Source organism: Giraffa tippelskirchi, chromosome 11, assembly GCF_054371585.1.
Source record: "Giraffa tippelskirchi isolate mGirTip1 chromosome 11, T2T-mGirTip1v1.2.pri, whole genome shotgun sequence".
Taxonomy (NCBI): Eukaryota; Metazoa; Chordata; class Mammalia; order Artiodactyla; family Giraffidae; genus Giraffa; species Giraffa tippelskirchi.
Genome location: NC_137285.1, coordinates 34,878,637 through 34,897,224, shown reverse-complemented (window position 1 = coordinate 34,897,224; position 18,588 = coordinate 34,878,637). Strand labels below are relative to the sequence as shown.

The 18,588-nt window shown below is 36.0% G+C and overlaps 1 protein-coding gene across 1 annotated transcript in view; it reads right to left on the bottom strand.

The window, feature by feature from the left end:
- Positions 1–100: 100 nt before the first annotated feature.
- BLTP1 (bridge-like lipid transfer protein family member 1) overlaps positions 101–18,588 on the bottom strand; it is a 382,818-nt gene continuing 364,330 nt past the window's right edge. Inside the window, exons 84-94 of the mRNA XM_081544847.1 lie at positions 17,098–17,355; positions 16,468–16,618; positions 15,891–16,048; positions 15,586–15,778; positions 15,149–15,366; positions 12,060–12,311; positions 11,151–11,354; positions 9,162–9,356; positions 8,600–8,734; positions 2,547–2,712; positions 101–848 (exon numbers count right to left, since the gene is read on the bottom strand). Coding sequence (XP_081400973.1) covers positions 632–848; positions 2,547–2,712; positions 8,600–8,734; positions 9,162–9,356; positions 11,151–11,354; positions 12,060–12,311; positions 15,149–15,366; positions 15,586–15,778; positions 15,891–16,048; positions 16,468–16,618; positions 17,098–17,355 — 2,147 coding nt within the window. The 3' untranslated portion in view covers positions 101–631. The remainder of the gene's footprint in view (positions 849–2,546; positions 2,713–8,599; positions 8,735–9,161; positions 9,357–11,150; positions 11,355–12,059; positions 12,312–15,148; positions 15,367–15,585; positions 15,779–15,890; positions 16,049–16,467; positions 16,619–17,097; positions 17,356–18,588) is intronic.

Genomic DNA, 18,588 nt, shown 5'->3' with positions numbered 1-18,588 from the left:
TATGAAATAATTAACTGACACAGTAACTGACACAGGAGGGGCCTCTATTAATTGTAAAAATAAGCTATAAAAGGAAGAAAAATCTCAAACAACTATAGACTGAAATCAATTATTGTGACTTTATTACAATAGTTACAAACAATAGTTTAGTGGTATTTATTCATATCACAGTTACTCAAACTATATACAATAAGTATTTATACAAGTCTACATTCAAAATAAAAAAGAAAAAGCAATTAATGTCCAAAAAAAACCCCTCACAGTATCAACAAGATTTTTTCTACAGTTATGGCCAATAACAAAGGAAATTCACAGTTATTCTGAAAATATTTTAAAGATGCAGGAATCATATTGCACATAATATAATTATAAACCTTACTGAACAGATTTGTATATTTTAATCTAGTTTTTCACAAAATTTACATTATCATGCAATACTTCACTGTGTACAGAATGGTGGAACTAGAATAAACAGGTTAAGTTATAAACTTAAAATAATGGCCACAAAATTAAATTTTTTAAAGTTATATTTAAAATAATTTTATTATACAAACCCACCCACCCCCAACACTCCAGTGTAATAAAGCTTAACGGACAGAATCGAAGTTTGTTCACAGATTAAGTTACTTTTTTAGTGTTCTTCTTTGTCTTTTCCTTTCTTTTCCTTTTCATCCTGTAGTGCAGTACCAAGTTTTTTAATAAGAACTGACAGAACCTTGTCCAGTGGATCCATGACTCCTCTTTGAAGCCATTTAGGAATAGTAGTCCTGGCATGATGAAAGCCCAATTTTTGAAGAATATAATCAACGCCTACTGGATCAATTTTTCTTCCAGTCCAAGAAATTAATCTAAAATAATTATAAATCATTATTATTAAGTATGGTGCCCTAGCACAGTCCTGAAGGTAGGTTTAGGAACATCACTAAGCCTCCACAGTATGCTCAAGAAAAATATTTTCAGTAGATACAACTGATTATCTAACCTATAATTCCTAGATTCACTATAACAACACTCAAAAAATGTGTGAGCCTACACAGCAATGGAGTTTAGTGTCTTTCATTGTGATTAATTTATTTTAGGCCTCAAGTTACGTGGTCTTAAAACCTTTAAAGGACACCTGTTTCACTCAAAGATGTTGATTAACTTGATGGGGGTGGGGGAGATCCTTTCATGATGTACATGTATATCCAATTATGACATTATACCCTTAAAGTATCTGTTTTGTCAATTACACTTCAATAAAGCTGGGGGAAAAAAGACTAAAACTTACTGTTTGCTATGTGCTAAACAACTTTGAAGAACCATATTTCCTTCTATATAGAAGAACAGCATTAATGGAATACTCCTGGTTTTTCTCTGCCCCTTTACTGATGGTTATCTACTTAGCAAATTAACAGAGGAAATGAGTAGGGTAATTAAGTACTCTCCTCACCACCTACTCTTTAGGAGCCATTTGTCTTAAACTGTTCTTCCATGCCAGAGATTTTTCAAGAATAGATCCCCAAATAGTTAGCTCAAGACTGTTTACTGCTGCCTGTAACTAGGTGAGAAAGCAGGTCTGCTAACTGCACAACTTTAGCATCCCTCTGCCCCCAACCCCCAACCCCCCCTGAGCTTTGTATCATTGAGACCCTGTAGGTAAGTCCAAACCTGGACTTTGTAATAGAAAGACATTGTTGCCTGACACTAAACAACATTCTCTATTATCAGCTTTAATGCTGTCATTTTGATTTCCAGCTGCCTCTCACTATTTCAATTGATCCTGAACTTAGGTAGGGAAAAAAGAGGGTATTAATCATTAGTCTGCTAAAACTGTAATAGTTATAAGCATTTTGCTTTAATTAACTCATGTAACCATTGTATCAACCGTATAAGGTAAGTAATACCATTTTCCAAAATTTTCACACGAGGCAGCTAAGACAGATCCTTTGGCCCAGGTCACTCAGCCACTATGCTATATAGCGGGGCTTAAAGCAGAGCTTTTTAACCACATTCTCCACTACTATATCATATAACTTAACTAGTCTCTTGATAGTTTTCTAAAGAAGAAAAATAAATGTTTATGGCAAATTTAACTTTTTATTCTCATTTTAAATTAAAAGATAATCAATTTCACTATATTTGAGATTTATATATACTAGTTTTTTGCACTGGGACCTTTGCAGTATCTTAATATTGCTCCTGAGTATCGACACTGTTAATATTTCTCATAAGGATATGTGTTATTAATACCAAAGTGCTTTTATTTTGTTACACAAATTCTATTAAATACAGATAAGTAACATGAAATATGATATGTATTATGTAGCTCTGGTTATAACTGTTAATAAGTAGTGTGATAATATATTGATTGGGAATTACTCTAGGAATGAAGCTGTACTATCACACCACATCAGAAAAGCAAAAAGTCAGCAGCTGTAGAGGTTATAAGTGATTCACATGAAAATATCTGTTGGTAAACCACATTTAACCTACTGAATTATTTATAACCTTTTTCTCATAATAATCTCATAGGAAATAGGTAAAAATATACACCCATTACCTACCTAAGAGTGGGTTCTAGATGCCACGTTTTGCACATAAAATCTCTCCAGTCCACAGTGGTGTAAGTGATGCTGTCTTCTCTCTCTTTGTCAGAGGAATTTTCGTCATGAATGATAACTGGACTTTTCTGTCCTGGTCGAGTAGATAAAATCCGAGGTGGAAAAATGGCTATAATGAAAATGACATGTTAATATTGCAAATATATATCTTACAAATTTATTTTAAATCACTATATGAACAAAGTAATTGTCTCCATTTTTATTTATGAACTGGCCAAAGCCTCATTTAATTACATTTCTTAAAAAGTAGTATCTTAAAATAAGCCATAAATAAGTGCCAATTTTTGGTATTTCTTGGAGAAAGACAATATCAAAGTTATTTTAAATAGCTCTATTGAGATAAAATTCACTCATTTCAAGTGTATACCTCAATGGTTTTTTAATGTTAATGGATATATATATATATATTTGAACAGTGGTACTAACTTAGGAATTTTTTAGGTAAGCAGTTTTTTTTCACTCTTCATAGTTGAGTACTCAAATAAATGCTTTATGAAAAATGAAGTCTTAAAATTGGCAATCATAAAAGATATATTTAAAATAAAATTGGAGACAAAGGTAGATTACCATATGATCTTTAATAAACAGCATGTCTATAGGGCACAGATTTTAAAGACACAAATTGGGCATAAAATATTATCAAATAGGATATGTATTATGTACCTCTGGTTATAACTGTTAATTAGCAGTGTGATAATATATTGATTGGGAATTAATCTAGGAATGAAGCTGTACTATCACACCACATCAGAATATGGATGTCTTCAGTTACTGCTGTTCTGTTGCTCTGCTTTTGTTTATTGTGGTGGATACAGTAGTAAAGCAAAACATACTTAAAGCTATTAAAATATTTTTATTTATAATTAAATCCCCATAGGTAATAATTTTGTTATTTTAATTTTGATAATCAAATGTTTCCTCTTTCTTACTGAAATAAGTTCTTACAACAATTTCTATAAAAATACACTTTTGAAAAGAAATACAGTTTATGGAAGACAAACACAGTATTTCATAAAATGACAAAGGTTCCACATAATTTCTGAGGGAAAGAAATCTGGCAGGCATTCGTACTTAGGAATACTAAAATAATATTGAACTTCACAGAACTTTAGAATCTGTTTCTCCACATGCAGTTTAAATATTAAAGCAGAGAGAAAAACAGAAAGATAAACAGTGTCTGGTATATGCTGTTGCTCTATCTGAAGACTGGATCTATGGATGTTGTGCTTAGTCGCTCAGTCATGTCTGGCTCTTTGTGACCCCAGGGACTGTAGCCTGCCAGGATCCTCTGACCATGGGATTCTCCAGGCAAGAATATGTACATCTATGTATCTTATATATAATATTTTCTATTATATACTTGCAATCATTTTACCTGAAATATCTCATAAATTTCTCTCAGCCATATTATTGATTTCATTCTCCCTGAATTTTTGGTACATCTAGATTAAATAGTAATGGAAGAGCAATTCAATTTAAGTATGCTACTTTTGCACTGTTTCCACATGGTCTTTTGATAATCTGTATTTTCTTCACTCAAGCATTTCATCGTGAGGCTATTTTGAAGTATCTTCAAGATAAATTTTATACTTCTATCTTCTTGAAAAAAGTGAAGCAGTATTACAGTGTGACCTCAACAAATTTCATCTATTCCAAGCATTTTTTAAAAGCACATGTTTAGCACTGTATATTCATATATAGTTGTACATTAAATATTTTTGAGTGAATAAAGACAATATATTTGGAGAGCATTCCATTTCATGAGATTTCAAACTACCTCATTCTTTTAAACAGCTACAGAGTATTCCATTTCATTGTATGGACACATTGTAATATATTGTGCCAATTGCACATGGATATTAGGATGACCATATGTTTCTTAGTGGGCAAACATTTAAGTTTCCAACAAGGAAACCAATGTTATTTTACTCATAAAAACAAGGCACCACTACAAAGGGCTAAATAATTTATCTATAAAAATTATGTTCTGTGCATTCCAAACAGATTTATCCTCTTCTTTAATTCAGTTTTCCCAATTATGTATATAACTTGCTAACTTTATTATAGTGTAGTTGGTTCTCTCATCATTTCATTTTGACTAGCAGTATTTCCTCAAAGAGGTTTAGTTTTCCAACTTTGTGAGAATATCTTACAAGATATGATAATATACATGACACATATGGAAACATTTTGTAAAGTATGAAACACCATTCAGTTTGAGGTATAGTTAGGAAAAAAATGCCATGTACCTAGAAGATATTCAGAAAGCCTATCAAACGTCTTACTAATACATATTTATTGATATTTGTAACTCACAGAGGAAGGAGACACATTCCACTCATTTTTTCACTGGACCATAAAAATTCTTATCAATTCAGTTCAGTTTAGTTGCTCAGTCATGGCCGACTCTTTACGACCCCATACACTGCAGAACTCCAGGCCTCCCTAGCCATCACCAACTCCCAGAGTTTACTCAAACTCATCTCCATTGGTCAGTGATGCCATCCAACCATCTCATCCTCTGCCATCCCCTTCTCCTCCCACCTTTAATCTTTCCCAGCATCAGGGTCTTTTCCAATGAGTCAGTTCTTCGCATCAGGTGGCCAAAGTACTGGAGTTTCAGCTTCAGCATCAGTCCTTCCAATGAATATTCAGGACTGATTTCCTTTAGGATGGACTGGTTGGATCTCCTTGCAGTCCAAGGGACTCTCAAGAGTCTTCTCCAACACCACAGTTCAAAAGCATCAATTCTTTGGTGCTCAGCTTTCTTTATAGTCCAACTCTCACATCCATACATGACTACTGGAAAAACCATAGCTTTATCTAGATGGACCTTTGTTGGCAAAGTAATGTCTCTGCTTTTTAATATGCTGTCTAGGTTGGTCATAACTTTTCTTCCAAGGAGCAAGCATCTTTTAATTTCATGGCTGCAGTCACCATCTGCAGTCATTTTGGAGCCCCCAAAAATAAAGTCAGCCACTGTTTCCACTGTTTCCCCATCTATTTAATATGAAGTGAAGGAACCAGTTGCCATGCTCTTAGTTTTCTGAATGCTGAGTTTTAAGCCAACTTTTTCACTCTCCTGTTTCACTTTAATAAAGAGGCTCTTTACTTCTTCTTTCTGCCGTTAAGGGTGGTGTCATCTGCATATCTGAGGTTATTGATATTTCTCCTGGCAATCTTGATTCCAGCTTGTGCTTTATCCAGTCCAGCATTTCTCATGATGTACTCTGCATATAAGTTAAATAAGCACGGTGACAATATACAGCCTTGAAGTACTCCCTTCTCGATTTTGAACCAGTCTGTTGTTCCATGTCCAGTTCTAACTGTTGCTTCCTGACCTGCATACAGATTTCTCAGGAGGCAGGTCAGGTGGTCTGGTGTTCCCATCTCTTGAAGAATTTTCCACAGTTTCTTTTGATCCATGCAGTCAAAGGCTTTGGCATAGTCAATAAAGCAGAAGTAGATGTTTTTCTGGACTCTCTTGCTTTTTAGATGAGCCAATGGATGTTGGCAATTTTATCTCTGGTTCCTCTGTCTTTTCTAAATCCAGCTTGAACATCTGGAATTTCATGGTTCACGTACTGTTGAAGCCTGGCTTGGAGAATTTTGAGCATTACTTTGCTAGCGTGTGAGATGAGTGAACTGTGCAGTAGTTTGAGTATTCTTTGGCATTGCCTTTCTTTGGGATTGGAATGAAAACTGACCTTTTCCCGTCCTGTGGCCACTGCTGAGTCTTCCAAATCTGCTGGCATATTGAGTCCAGCACTTTTACAGCATCATCTTTTAGGATTTGAAATAGCTCAACTGCAATTCCATAACCTCCACTAGATTTGTTCATAGTGATGCTTCGTAAGGCCCACTTGACTTCGCATTCCAGCATGTCTGGCTCTAGGTGAGTGATCACACCATCGTGGTTACCTGGGTCGTGAAGATCTTTTTTGTACATTTCTTCTGTGTATTTTTGCCGCATCTTCTTCATATCTTCTGCTTTTGTTGGGTCCATACCATTTCTGTCCTTTATTATGCCCATCTTTGCATGAAAAGTTCCCTTGGTATCTCTAATTTTTTTGAAGAGATCTCTAGTCTTTCCCATTCTGTTGTTGTCCTCTATTTCTTTGCATTGATCACTGAGGAAGGCTTTCTTATCTCTCCTTGCTATTCTTTGGAACCCTGCATTCAAATGGGTATATCTTTCGTTTTCTCCTTTGCCTTTAGCTTCTCTTCTTTTGACAGCTATTTGTAAGGCCTTATCAGACAACCATTTTGCCTTTTTGCATTTCCTTTTCTTGGTGATGGTCTTGATAACTGCCTCCTCTACGATGTCACGAACCTCCATCCATAGTTCTTCAGGCACTCTGTCTATCAGATCTAATCCTTTGAATCTATTTGTCACTTCCACTGTATAATCGTAAGGGATTTGATTTAGGTCATACCTGAATGGTCTAGTGGTTTTCCCTACTTTTTTCAATTTAAGTCTAATTTGGCAATAGGGAGTTCATGATCTGAGCCACAGTCATCTCCCGGTCTTGTTTTTGCTGACTGTATAGAGCTGCTCATCTTTGCCTGCAAAGAATATAATCAGTTTGATTTTGGTATTGACCATCTGGTGATCTCCATATGTAGAGTCTTCTCTTGTGTTGTTGGAAGAGGATGTTTGCTATGACCAGTGTGTTCTCTTGGCAAAACTCTATTAGCCTTTGCCCTGCCTGCTTCATTCTGTACTCCAAGGCCAAAATTGCCTGTTACTCCAGGTATTTCTTGACTTCCTACTTTGCATTCTGGTCCCCTATAATGAAAAGGACATCTTTTTTAGGTGTTAGTTCTAGAAGGTCTTGTAGGTCTTCAGAGAACCATTCAACTTTAGCTTCTCCAGCAATACTGGTCGGGGCACAGATTGGATTACTGTGATACTGAATGGTTTGCCTTGGAAATGAACAGAGATCATTCTGTCGTTTTTGACATTGCATCCAAGTACTGCATTTCAGACTCTCTTGTTGACTATGATGGCTACTCCATTTGTTCTAAAAGATTCTTGCCCAAAGTAGTAGATATAATGGTCATCTGAGTTAAATTCACCCATTCCAGTTCATTTTAGTTTGCTGATTCCTAAAATGTCAATGTTCACTCTTGCCATCTCCTGTTTGACCACTTCCAATTTGCATTGATTCATGGACCTAAATGGCAACCCATTCCAGTACTCTTGCTTGGAAAATCCCATGGACTGAGAAGTCTGGTAGGCTACAGTCCATGAGGTCGCAAAGAGTCGGACACGACTGAGCTACTTCACTTTCACGGACTTAACATTCCAGGTTTCTATGCAATCTTGCTCTGTACAGCATCGGACTTTACTTCCATCACCAGTCACATCCATAACTGGGTGTTGTTTTCACTTTGGCTCTGTCTTTTCATTCTTTCTGGAGTTACTTCTCCAGTGATCCTCCAGTAGCATATTGGGCACCTACCGACCTGGGGAGTTCATCTTTCAGTGTCATTCCTTTTTGCCTTTTCATACTGTTCATGGGGTTCTCAAGGCAAGAATACTGAAGTGGTTTGCCATTCCCTTTTCCAGTGGACCACATTTAGTCAGAACTCTCCACCATGACCTGTCCGTCTTGTGTGGCCCTACATGGCATGGCTTATAGTTTCGCTGAGTTAGATAAGGCTGTGGTTCACGTGATCAGATTGGTCAGTATTCTGTGATTGTGGTTTTCAGTCTGTTTGCCCTCTGATGGAGAAGGGTAAGAGGCTTATGGAAACTTCCTGATGGGAGAGACTGACTGAGGGGGAAACTGGGTCTGGTTTTGATGGGCCAATGAAGATAATATTGACCTCCTTCAAAAAGTCCCATGCATGTGCTGCTACACTCAGTGCCTCCAACCCTGCAGCAGGCCACCGCCAACCCACGCCTTCGCCAGAGACTCCTGGACACTCACGGGCAAGCCTGGATCAAATTCATATAAATGGTAGTGAAAAAAACCAACTATGTTACCCACCTTTTTCTTTTTCTTTAAGATAAGCTGACACTAAATCATGAAGAAACATGATGAGCTCAGCATCCATCGTCACACAGATGTGGTCAGTGAACTCTGTCACCACACTGCATTCTACCTTTGGCTTCAGGCTGGCATCTGCAATGGCAGAGTTCTTCTATATTAAAAGATTATTGAAATAAGTCCCTCTACCCATTAACAAGGGATTTACCTGGGTCCATGTAAAGGCATTCACTTAAATGCAACTATAGAGAAACCAGTAGTTTCTGTATGTGATTTATAGGATGATGATGATAATTTATGAGCATTATAGAAGTATATGTTATTTATTCCTCATAAAAACCTAATGAATGAAGTCCTGTTAGCTCCATTTGAGGAAGAAGAGGCACAAATGGAGTACATTTTTTGCCAGACGTCATATAGCTGGTAAGAATATAAATCAGTTTAAACCAGAAAATCAGTTTCATTATAAAACAAAAATAATCTCTAGGGAAAAAAGGAAGCTTGAAGATCCTTTAGAATTTTCTTGGTTAACTTTAGAAACTAAAGATTGTTTTCCACATACCCTGTAATGAAGGTTCTTGTGGTTCTTGAACATGAATGGATTTAAAGTCAAGCTGCATTCTTGGTAGTGCAAAGATTGTCTCTGTTTCATGATTGTAGCTAGAACCTCCTCTAAATCCGCTGAGCAAACTAGAATTCTTCACTGTTGTGCTATTCTCAGTGTTATTAGCATCAACATTACGAAGCAGGTTTAGCTCTACAAGCATAATAATAAAGACAGTAAGAATCAAATTAATAGGAATTGATAAGCATATAGCTGTCATGACATTGATATACAGAACTATCATTTCAAAAGATGGAAAATGAAGACATTTTTTAAAAAGAGGCATATTAAAGCTTTGGCTTTGAGACTGGTTATATACCTATATAGATAATAAATATGTGTGCTGTGCTCAGTCACATGTCACGTGCTCAGTCAGTCATATGTGTCTGACTCTTTGCGACCCTGTGGACTGTAGCCCACCAGGCTCCTCTGTCCATGAAATTTTCCAGGCAAGAATACTGGAATGGGGTGCCACTTCCTACTCCAGGGGATTTTCCTGACCCAGGGATTGAACCTGAGTCTCTGGTATCTCCTGCACTGGCAGGCAGATTCTTTACCACTAGCGCCACCTGGGAAGCCCCCAGATATAAATATGGACACAAGTATTTATATATTCATCCATACACAAATGGGCTCCTTGGTGGCTTGGACTGTAAAGAATCCATCTGTCACTCTTCTCAGTACTGAAGCTTTTATAACATGGTTGGATAAATCCAATACATTTTGTTTTTTGTTTCTTAAAGTTTGAATATCATTCTCAATTGAAATCATATCTGAATTTAAGAGCTTTATCAAGCTCAAAGTTTTTCATAGGTTAAATAATTCTTGCTTATAAGATATGATTAAATACAACCCTGATCTTGGGACTAGGCGTTAAGTCCTGAGTTTCCCCAACATATGTGCTATGGTTACATCAGAGTTGTCTTATAAAAATTAGCATTTTCTAGTTACACAGGTACCCACTCCAGTATTCTTGCCTGGAGAATCCCAGGGACGGCGGAGCCTGGTGGGCTGCCGTCTATGGGGTCGCACAGAGTCAGACACGACTGAAGCGACTTAGCAGCAGCAGCAGTTACACAGGTAGCAGTTCAGTATGCTAACAGCCCCTCCACAGTATCCCAGTCCAAAGAACTTCCCCCAAAGACTCTTATTTAGAAGGTAGAATAATCAATACATGCAGAATTTTCTAATTTACTTCCTTATCCTCCTTTGTCCTCAGAACATTTTTTAGCAGTCTTTGATCCCTAGGTTTGCCATTGCATAGCAACTATTTTCCATGAGGCCCAAGCCATCTTCTTTTCCACTCTGAAAGGAAGTCATTTTTAAGTAAAACATTCAAGTCTTAACATGTCTCAGTTTAGTCAGCTTTTCAATACAGATGAAATGATTGATAAAAAGCAGTACTCTAAACAGTAACAGAAAAACCACCACAGAATAAGAATTTTCATGACTGCATTACTGCGAGACCAGTGAATCTAATCAAATGAAAAATTCATCAAAAGCACTGTTTATTAAACTTACGACTTCACTGGAATACTGATATTTAGTTTCATTTTATTCCAGCTATCTGAACTTTGTGTTATCCTCTTATTTAGTTGTGTAATAACTTTCCCAAACCTCCAATTGTGAACATTAGTATAAAAATATCTTTTCAAATTATAATAAACTTCATTTCACTTATGTAAACCAATTTTATTTTGAATGTTTTCAGTTACATCGAAAATAATTTTAGTCCATGAGATGCTGCACTGCTAGGGTGTTGAATCATACAGTAATATTGCTGCTTATGGCGCTGGAATAAAACGAAGCTTGTTGAAAGAAATGGAAATGCTCCCTCCACTTTAATTAATTAATGTTCCCTCCACTTAACTTAAATTCTAAACACAGTCAACAGAACCAAAAATAGAGAATACAAAACTGATCTTTCTAAAGAATCAAACTTTTAACCTTCATTCCTTGTGGCCGTAACATAATTGAACCATTCTTTCACACTTGCTACTCCATGGGGTGGATTTTCATGGCGACGCCTGGTTATCTTGGTTATTGTTGCCATAGGACTTTCCAAAGCACCACACGGTTTGGTAACCATGGTATTATGGCCCAGATGAAAATCCAGTGTTTGTACAATGTATGTAGAGTGATCACTAGAGCCTAGAGGGGGGAACAAGTTTCTTAATGTAACAAACTATATTTTAGATGGAAGAAGAGTTGTGGCCCTAGAGCAACAGATTCAGCTAGGTAAGTCATACATAGAGAAGGGTGTAAAAACAGGGAGAACATTAAGTGAGGAAAAAAATCAAATTCTTTTTCTTTTAGTTATAACTGGATTTATCCCCAAGAAGATGAAGAACATCAACCATTTATTTCCTTCATCATTAAGAAATCATAGAGTAGAAAATTAAAGCTAAAAGAAATTATAGATAGAGGCAGAAGTACAGGCTTGTCCATAAGTTTTGTAAAATAGTACTGACTGGCAGTTAGTTTCCTTACACTACCACTGTGTGTTGTCTTCTCTTCATATTTCTCTAAGAAATATTTACAATAACTATGACTAACTATGACCAGCCATGGCAGCAGTAATTTAATTGCCTAAGTAAAAAACAGAATAAGATAGTAAATTCAGAAATAAGCCCTTTAACATGTGCCAGTCTTTATAGATACTGACTCACTGACAGTAAACTCCTTAACATGTCAGGTACATTACGTACCTGACATTACGTACATTACGTACATAGAGATGGATTTCAGAAGTATCATAAGGAAAACAGACAAATGATATGGGAAAAGAAAATTACTTTGTCATATGTAATCATATAAGAAGATGGGTAAAAGTGAAAGCTGAAAATGGCAGTTTACCATCTTCCCATATTTTCTGAGCTTCGGTCCAAAAAGCAATATTTGGTTCCTCTAAATGAAAAAGGGCCCATGATTTTGAACGGAAATTTGGGCCATGAAAACAAGCTAGTGTCATATGATTTCCATGTAAGCTCATTGATCCTCCAAACTGCATTCCATCTTCAGGTAACGGAATCTGAAATAAGGATATGTGGCATCCAGATACCACCTTCAATACTCCAGGCCAATGTCGATGATGAGCTGCATCGAGCACTGCAAGAAAACAAAAAACCATTTATCCTGAAGTGTCTTATGAACATCCTGAATGCTGGGTAGGAAGACAGCACATGGCTACTTTCTACAACTAAAGTGACTCAGATAAGGGATAAAACAATTCAGTCCCTGGTTAACATTAAGCGGAAGCTAATAAGGATACAATCTGGGAAAAGATGCTGTGTAAAGATGGATAGAACTAAGGAAAGTAACAATCTTCTAATAATAATTACAACTAATGCTTCTGTAATAATGATTTATAAAGTGCCTGCATGAAACTTTATGCAATTCTCACAGTAACTTTATAAACGAGGTGTGTCATCTAGAGAAAACACCTAATTTACAGAAGAGGGGTTAAGTAAACCAGTGATCAGAAGACCTAGATATCAAAGGCAGATCCCTGATTTTAAGTACTTAAAAAAAAAATCTTTTATAACCTTGCTACTCAAAAGTGAGGTCTGAGAACCAGCAGCATCAGCATCACTTGGGAGCTTGTTAGAAATTCACTCTTATGTCTATTCCATATTTACTGTATCAGAATCTCAATTTTTATAAGATCTCTAGGTGTTTCAGATGCACATTAAAGTTCAAGGAGAGCTAATCAGATATACAGTTGAACACTGAACAACATGGGGGTTGATATACAGGGACACTGAACCTCCGCAAAGTCAAAAAGCCATGTATTACTTAAAGTTGGCCCTCCATATCCACACTTCCATCAGGATTCAACTAGGCATAGATCATGTAATACCACAGTACTCATTACTATTAAAAAACTGTGTGTGGGCCTGCAAAGTTCACGTTTCTCACTGTACAGTTCCTATTTGTATTACCTACTTATTCCAGTAATACCCTTTTGGCTGTTTCCTACAATTCTCATTCTGGATCCATCCAAAGATCATGCATTGTATTTAGTTTGCATATCTCTTTAGTTTCCTTTAATCTAAGACAACTCCTTAAGCCTGTTTGTTTGTTGCCCATGGCAAAGGTTTTTGGAAAAGTCCAGGCCAGACATTTTGGGGAACATCTGTCCGTTAGTTTATGTCTGATCCCAATTCCAGTTTAAAGGTAATGCAGGGACTTGGAGAACAAGATAAATGAAACCACAAAAAGATAACTGAAAGACTGAGAAAGGATATTCTGCAGGACAATTGGCCAAGTCTCTTAGCAAGCCAAGTCACTAAAAAAGGGAATAAATTCAGTACAATTTAATAAGATTAAAGAAACATAACCGTTTTTAACTTGTGATCTTGAAATGGATATACTGGTTTGGATAATTTAAGGTCAGTTGTCAACTGCAATGAGGTGGCTAGAGGAGATAATTAATGTAACAGAAAGTTTGAGATTGTTGACTGGAAAAGGTTAAAGAACAATATGAATAATATTCTGGTAAACAGTATATACATGTATGTATACGTGTGTGTGTATGTGTGTGCACACGTGTGTGCCTATAAAAGTATATACTCTATATAAAGTAATCACAGTGATGATTTCTGGGCAGAATGTGAGGTTTTTATTTTTTGCTTGGATATGTACATTGTTTCCCAATGTACATGTACTGCTTCTGTGATAATAAATCATTAAAAGTTATCCTACTACAGACTACTTTTCACTTTTAACCCTATCAATCTAGTTAAAGCCACCACCGTCTTTTGCCTAGACTCTCAGAATATCCTCCTTACAAAGGTATTAAAAGTATAAGTGTGTAGTAATAGCAATTACTGTAGTAATAGTGATTACTGCAGTGATTTCCTTACTTTCATTCTTAACCACCTTGGTCTGTTCCCCACACAGAAGCCAGAGTGATGCTTTAAAAAGGATTATTTTTGTAAGAAGTAAATCAAATAGTATCACATCTGTTCAGAATTCTTCAGTAGCTCCCCAACATATTAAAAATCTTATCTGTGGCTTCTTTGAATTCATGTTCAGTATTTTCCTGCTTGCTCACTCTATTTCACCACAGTGGGCCACCTTAATGATCATCAAACAAGCAAGTTTCCTCCCAACTGTAAGGGCTTTGCACCATCTCATAGCCCACTTTGCCTAGAACTCTTCTTCCAAGATCTTAGCCTAGCTCTTTCATTTTAGAAAAGGTTTCCTTTACCACCCTTTCTAAAATATTTATCCTCACAGGCTATCATTCTCTATATTCTTCCCCTGCTATGTTCCTTTTCTCAGCATTTCTCTCTACGTGAAATTATCTTACACACTTAGTTAGTTATGGTCTCTCCCATTGAAATTTAATGGAGAATAGGAACTTTTTCCACTAGTAGATCCCATATGCCTCAAACAGTGGTTAAGAACATGGCTGATACATTATATTTGAATTACTGACTGAAAATAATAAACTGGTGTAACATGACACAGCCAATAAATCCAAATTCATACATTCTGATTCCACAGCCCATGCTCTGAACCAGAACATGGTATTATCATAATTAGTATTCAAGAGCATGGAGTATAATTGAATATATTAAACAATCCAATGAAAATGAGTAATGTAATAGGAAATACAATGTAAGTTTTCAGAATCAAAATATAATCATTAGTTGTAACTTGTAATTATGTAAAAAGTATAAATTTGTAATATAGTGATGTAATTTGTAATAATGGTATGATTATAGATAGATTGTGGCAGGGGAGATAATGGATGAATGTCTTTACAAATGATGGCTTCTAATTCCACTGGTGGGTAGGACATGAGTACTTTGCTGAGTGAGTAGGATAAAGAGCATTTGGACCCCTTTGTAAGTATGGTATTTAAATGTTTTAAATTAAAATTGTAACACATAGTGAAAGACAAAGTATATATAAAGTCTTAGTTTTCTAACTCTTACATTGTTCTTGTGAACTTTTCTCTAGGTTATTAGTCATTGTCTTAGGTGGAAGATAAGGAACTGGTCCCCAGGTAGACAGAGCTCGTTTGCTGGTGTCAAACTGCTGAGTGAAAAATTCCTGAAGCTTCATTCCTATTTTTATCAGGTCTGGTGTAGTTGATCTTGATATCATTACTTGGAAAATATCCCACTTCAGATCTCCATGGACAAAAATTTCACTAGAGCATAAAACAGAGTCTTTATCATATATCTTATAGAAAACAGTTTAAAAGCACCCGAAAAAGTCTCTTCCCCACCAGCTTTTCATTCATATTAATTGTATGACATAAAAATCATGTAATTGCAGGAAAAATAGTTTGAGTCTTTTCACTGAATAATAGAAAATATGTTAAGAGCAGTCATGTAAAGTACTGAAAAAGTAATATTTCACTAAATACCTTTTATCAGTCATGCTTGAATCCAGTGTGTTATACAGATTTACTTTCCATTCATCCTGAAGCTTGAGGTCAGCATTACTGAAGATACCCATGAGAATACTTGAGCCCATGTAATCCACACGAGCTTCAGTAGAACCCATAGTAATCTGAATTTTGTGACTGGGTTGCTGGTTTGGATGTTCAGAAATATGAGCTAAAATAGAAACAATAATTACTTTTCACAGAAAAGCCTAATAAAAACTCATCAAAATCAGTTTTCAAATGCTTTTCTCAATATATTTTTCAGCTGTAAAATTTCAACATACCAACCATCTCCAAAGCATTTACATCTATAGTCCCTCCAACTACTCCTCCTTTAGAATCTAATTGTGATCTTCCCAGACCAACAGACATGCTTATTTCTCGATCTCGATTACTTCCTACTGACAGGCGACCTTGGCTCTTCAAACCACTAGTTGTCCAGCTATCAAAAAGAAAAAGGCTTATTAAATAGACATATGGCTTCCAATGTCATGAATTAAAACAGGAGTTATATGATTTCAAAAAAAAATTGGACAATGAAACAATACATTTCTTATAAAAACTATGGTAAACATTTGAATATTAACATTAATAATGAAGCTTTCTTCTTAGCTAGAAAATTATGCTATTTTCCTTATTTTCTATCTTTTTAGAACACATATTTCATGCTGTTTTTATGTCACAGTATCTTTAGGATTAAACCATTGTCAGGATATAGCAATTTATAATTTATCTATTGTCTTTACTGTCTCAAACATTTCAGCATTTGAAAAAGGTTTTGTATTGCTTTACAACAATTAGAAAAATTATATATGATGATTAAATATATTTTCTTTGTATCTTTGTATCTGAATAGCTTACGTTGTATTTCCCATTACATTACTCATATTCATTTGAACGTTTAATTGCTTCAAGTTGATAGCAAACACGACAAGTGTTTCCCATGGGGTCCCTTGTTGGCTTGCTGCTTTGTTTGATTTGTTAAAAGGAGTTGATGTTTTTGAAAGTGAATCTAAAAAATAGAAAATAAAACGTACATTTATTTATATAGATGTTCAGCCAATTACAAAGCAAAGACCACTCTTATCACTATAATCCAAAAAGTAAAATTATGATATTTTTGTGTTAAACCTAACTAACATTTACTAGCTGTCACACTTTTTCAATATCAAGTACCTTTTACAACACTAGGTTTGTTTTACTTCTAACAATAACTACCACATGGAGCACGCTAACATTATGCTCATTTCTTTCTCCCTACCCCTTTTCAAAGCAACTAGCCATCCAGCTGTCTCATCTGCTAGCAAATACTGTGAAGTGCGTGTATGTGTGTGTTGTTGCATTTGGGACTCCTCCCCCCACCCCACATGTTCCATAAAAACCTGTGAGAGAATCTCTTCCTGCAGTTGGGGCAAAAATCTGGGAGTAACTAATTAAGATTTTTATATTAGGAGCTCTAGAGGGCTCCTGATATGAAAAGAACAGTGTTACCTCTTCGGGGAACTGAAGAATCAGACACACTCCTTGACCTTATGGAAGCTGGGGATTTTAGGCTCTGTGCCGCTGTCCCTGGTGACATGGTGCTGTTCGTCATATGCTCATTGAACACATTAGGTGACTGAGGCATGTGGGTGAAGGAGGCTGACTGACTAGGCTGCTCCCAGGTCCTGCAGTAAGCTTTTCTTGATGATTCGGGAGAAAGGTGTTGGCTTACACCTTCAATGGAATCAGGTGTCCCTGGGCCAGATGCTAAAAGGAAAGTAGATAACAAAAACAAAATAAACAGGATAATATCTCCATGTTATAAAACAAGAAATTTCATCAGTCCACCACTTCTAATCACATTTTGTATTTCTTCAAGTTCTCTGAAAAATTGTACAATGTCCAGTTTGCAAAGTTCCAGCATGTTATTTAATTCTCACAGAAAATATATGAGAAGGGTAGGACAGGCACTCTGTCCCATATTACAGATGAGGGAATAGACCTAGAATCCAAATTTCTAATATTTTCTACTGTATAATGCTAACTCTTAACTTTCACTTACACAATGTGATATTACAGCAATATCTATGTCCAAGAGAAAAAATGAAATATGGTAGCATGTCCCCAATATTTTCTATTTTCCATGTTTAACCATGATTAATTTGGTTAAATTTATTTATGCATTTCCAGATTTTACAGAGATTACAGGGTAATCATCACAGAACAAAATAATCCCCGAGGGAGCAAGCATTTTGTGACCTCCAATGCTAGTACATTCCCAGTGGTTACTAGCACATTAAAGGGGCTCCACTAGGCAAGAATATACAATGGAGAGAAGACAATCTCTTTAACAAGTGGTGCTGGGAAAACTGGTCAACCACTTGTAAAAGAATGAAACTAGAACACTTTCCAACACCATACACAAAAATAAACTCAAAATGGATTAAAGATCTAAATGTAAGACCAGAAACTATAAAACTCCTAGAGGAAAACATAGGCAAAACACTCTCAGACATAAACCACAGCAGGATCCTCTATGACCCACCTCCCAGAATATTGGAAATAAAAGCAAAAATAAACAAATGGGACCTAATTAAACTTAAAAGCTTTTGCACAACAAAGGAAACTATAAGCAAAGTGAAAAGACAGCCCTCGGAATGGGAGAAAATAATAGGAAATGAAGCAACGGACAAACAATTAATCTCAAAAATAGACAAGCAACTCCTGCAGCTCAATTCCCGAAAAATAAACGACCCAATCAAAAAGTGGGCCAAAGAACTAAACAGACAATTCTCCAAGGAAGACATACAGATGGCTGACAAACACATGAAAAGATGCTCAACATCACTCATTATTAGAGAAATGCAAATCAAAACCACCATGAGGTACCATTTCACGCCTGTCAGAATGGCTGCTATCCAAAAGACTACAAGCAATAAATGCTGGAGAGGGTGTGGAGAAAAGGGAACCCTCTTACACTGTTGGTGGGAATGCAAACTA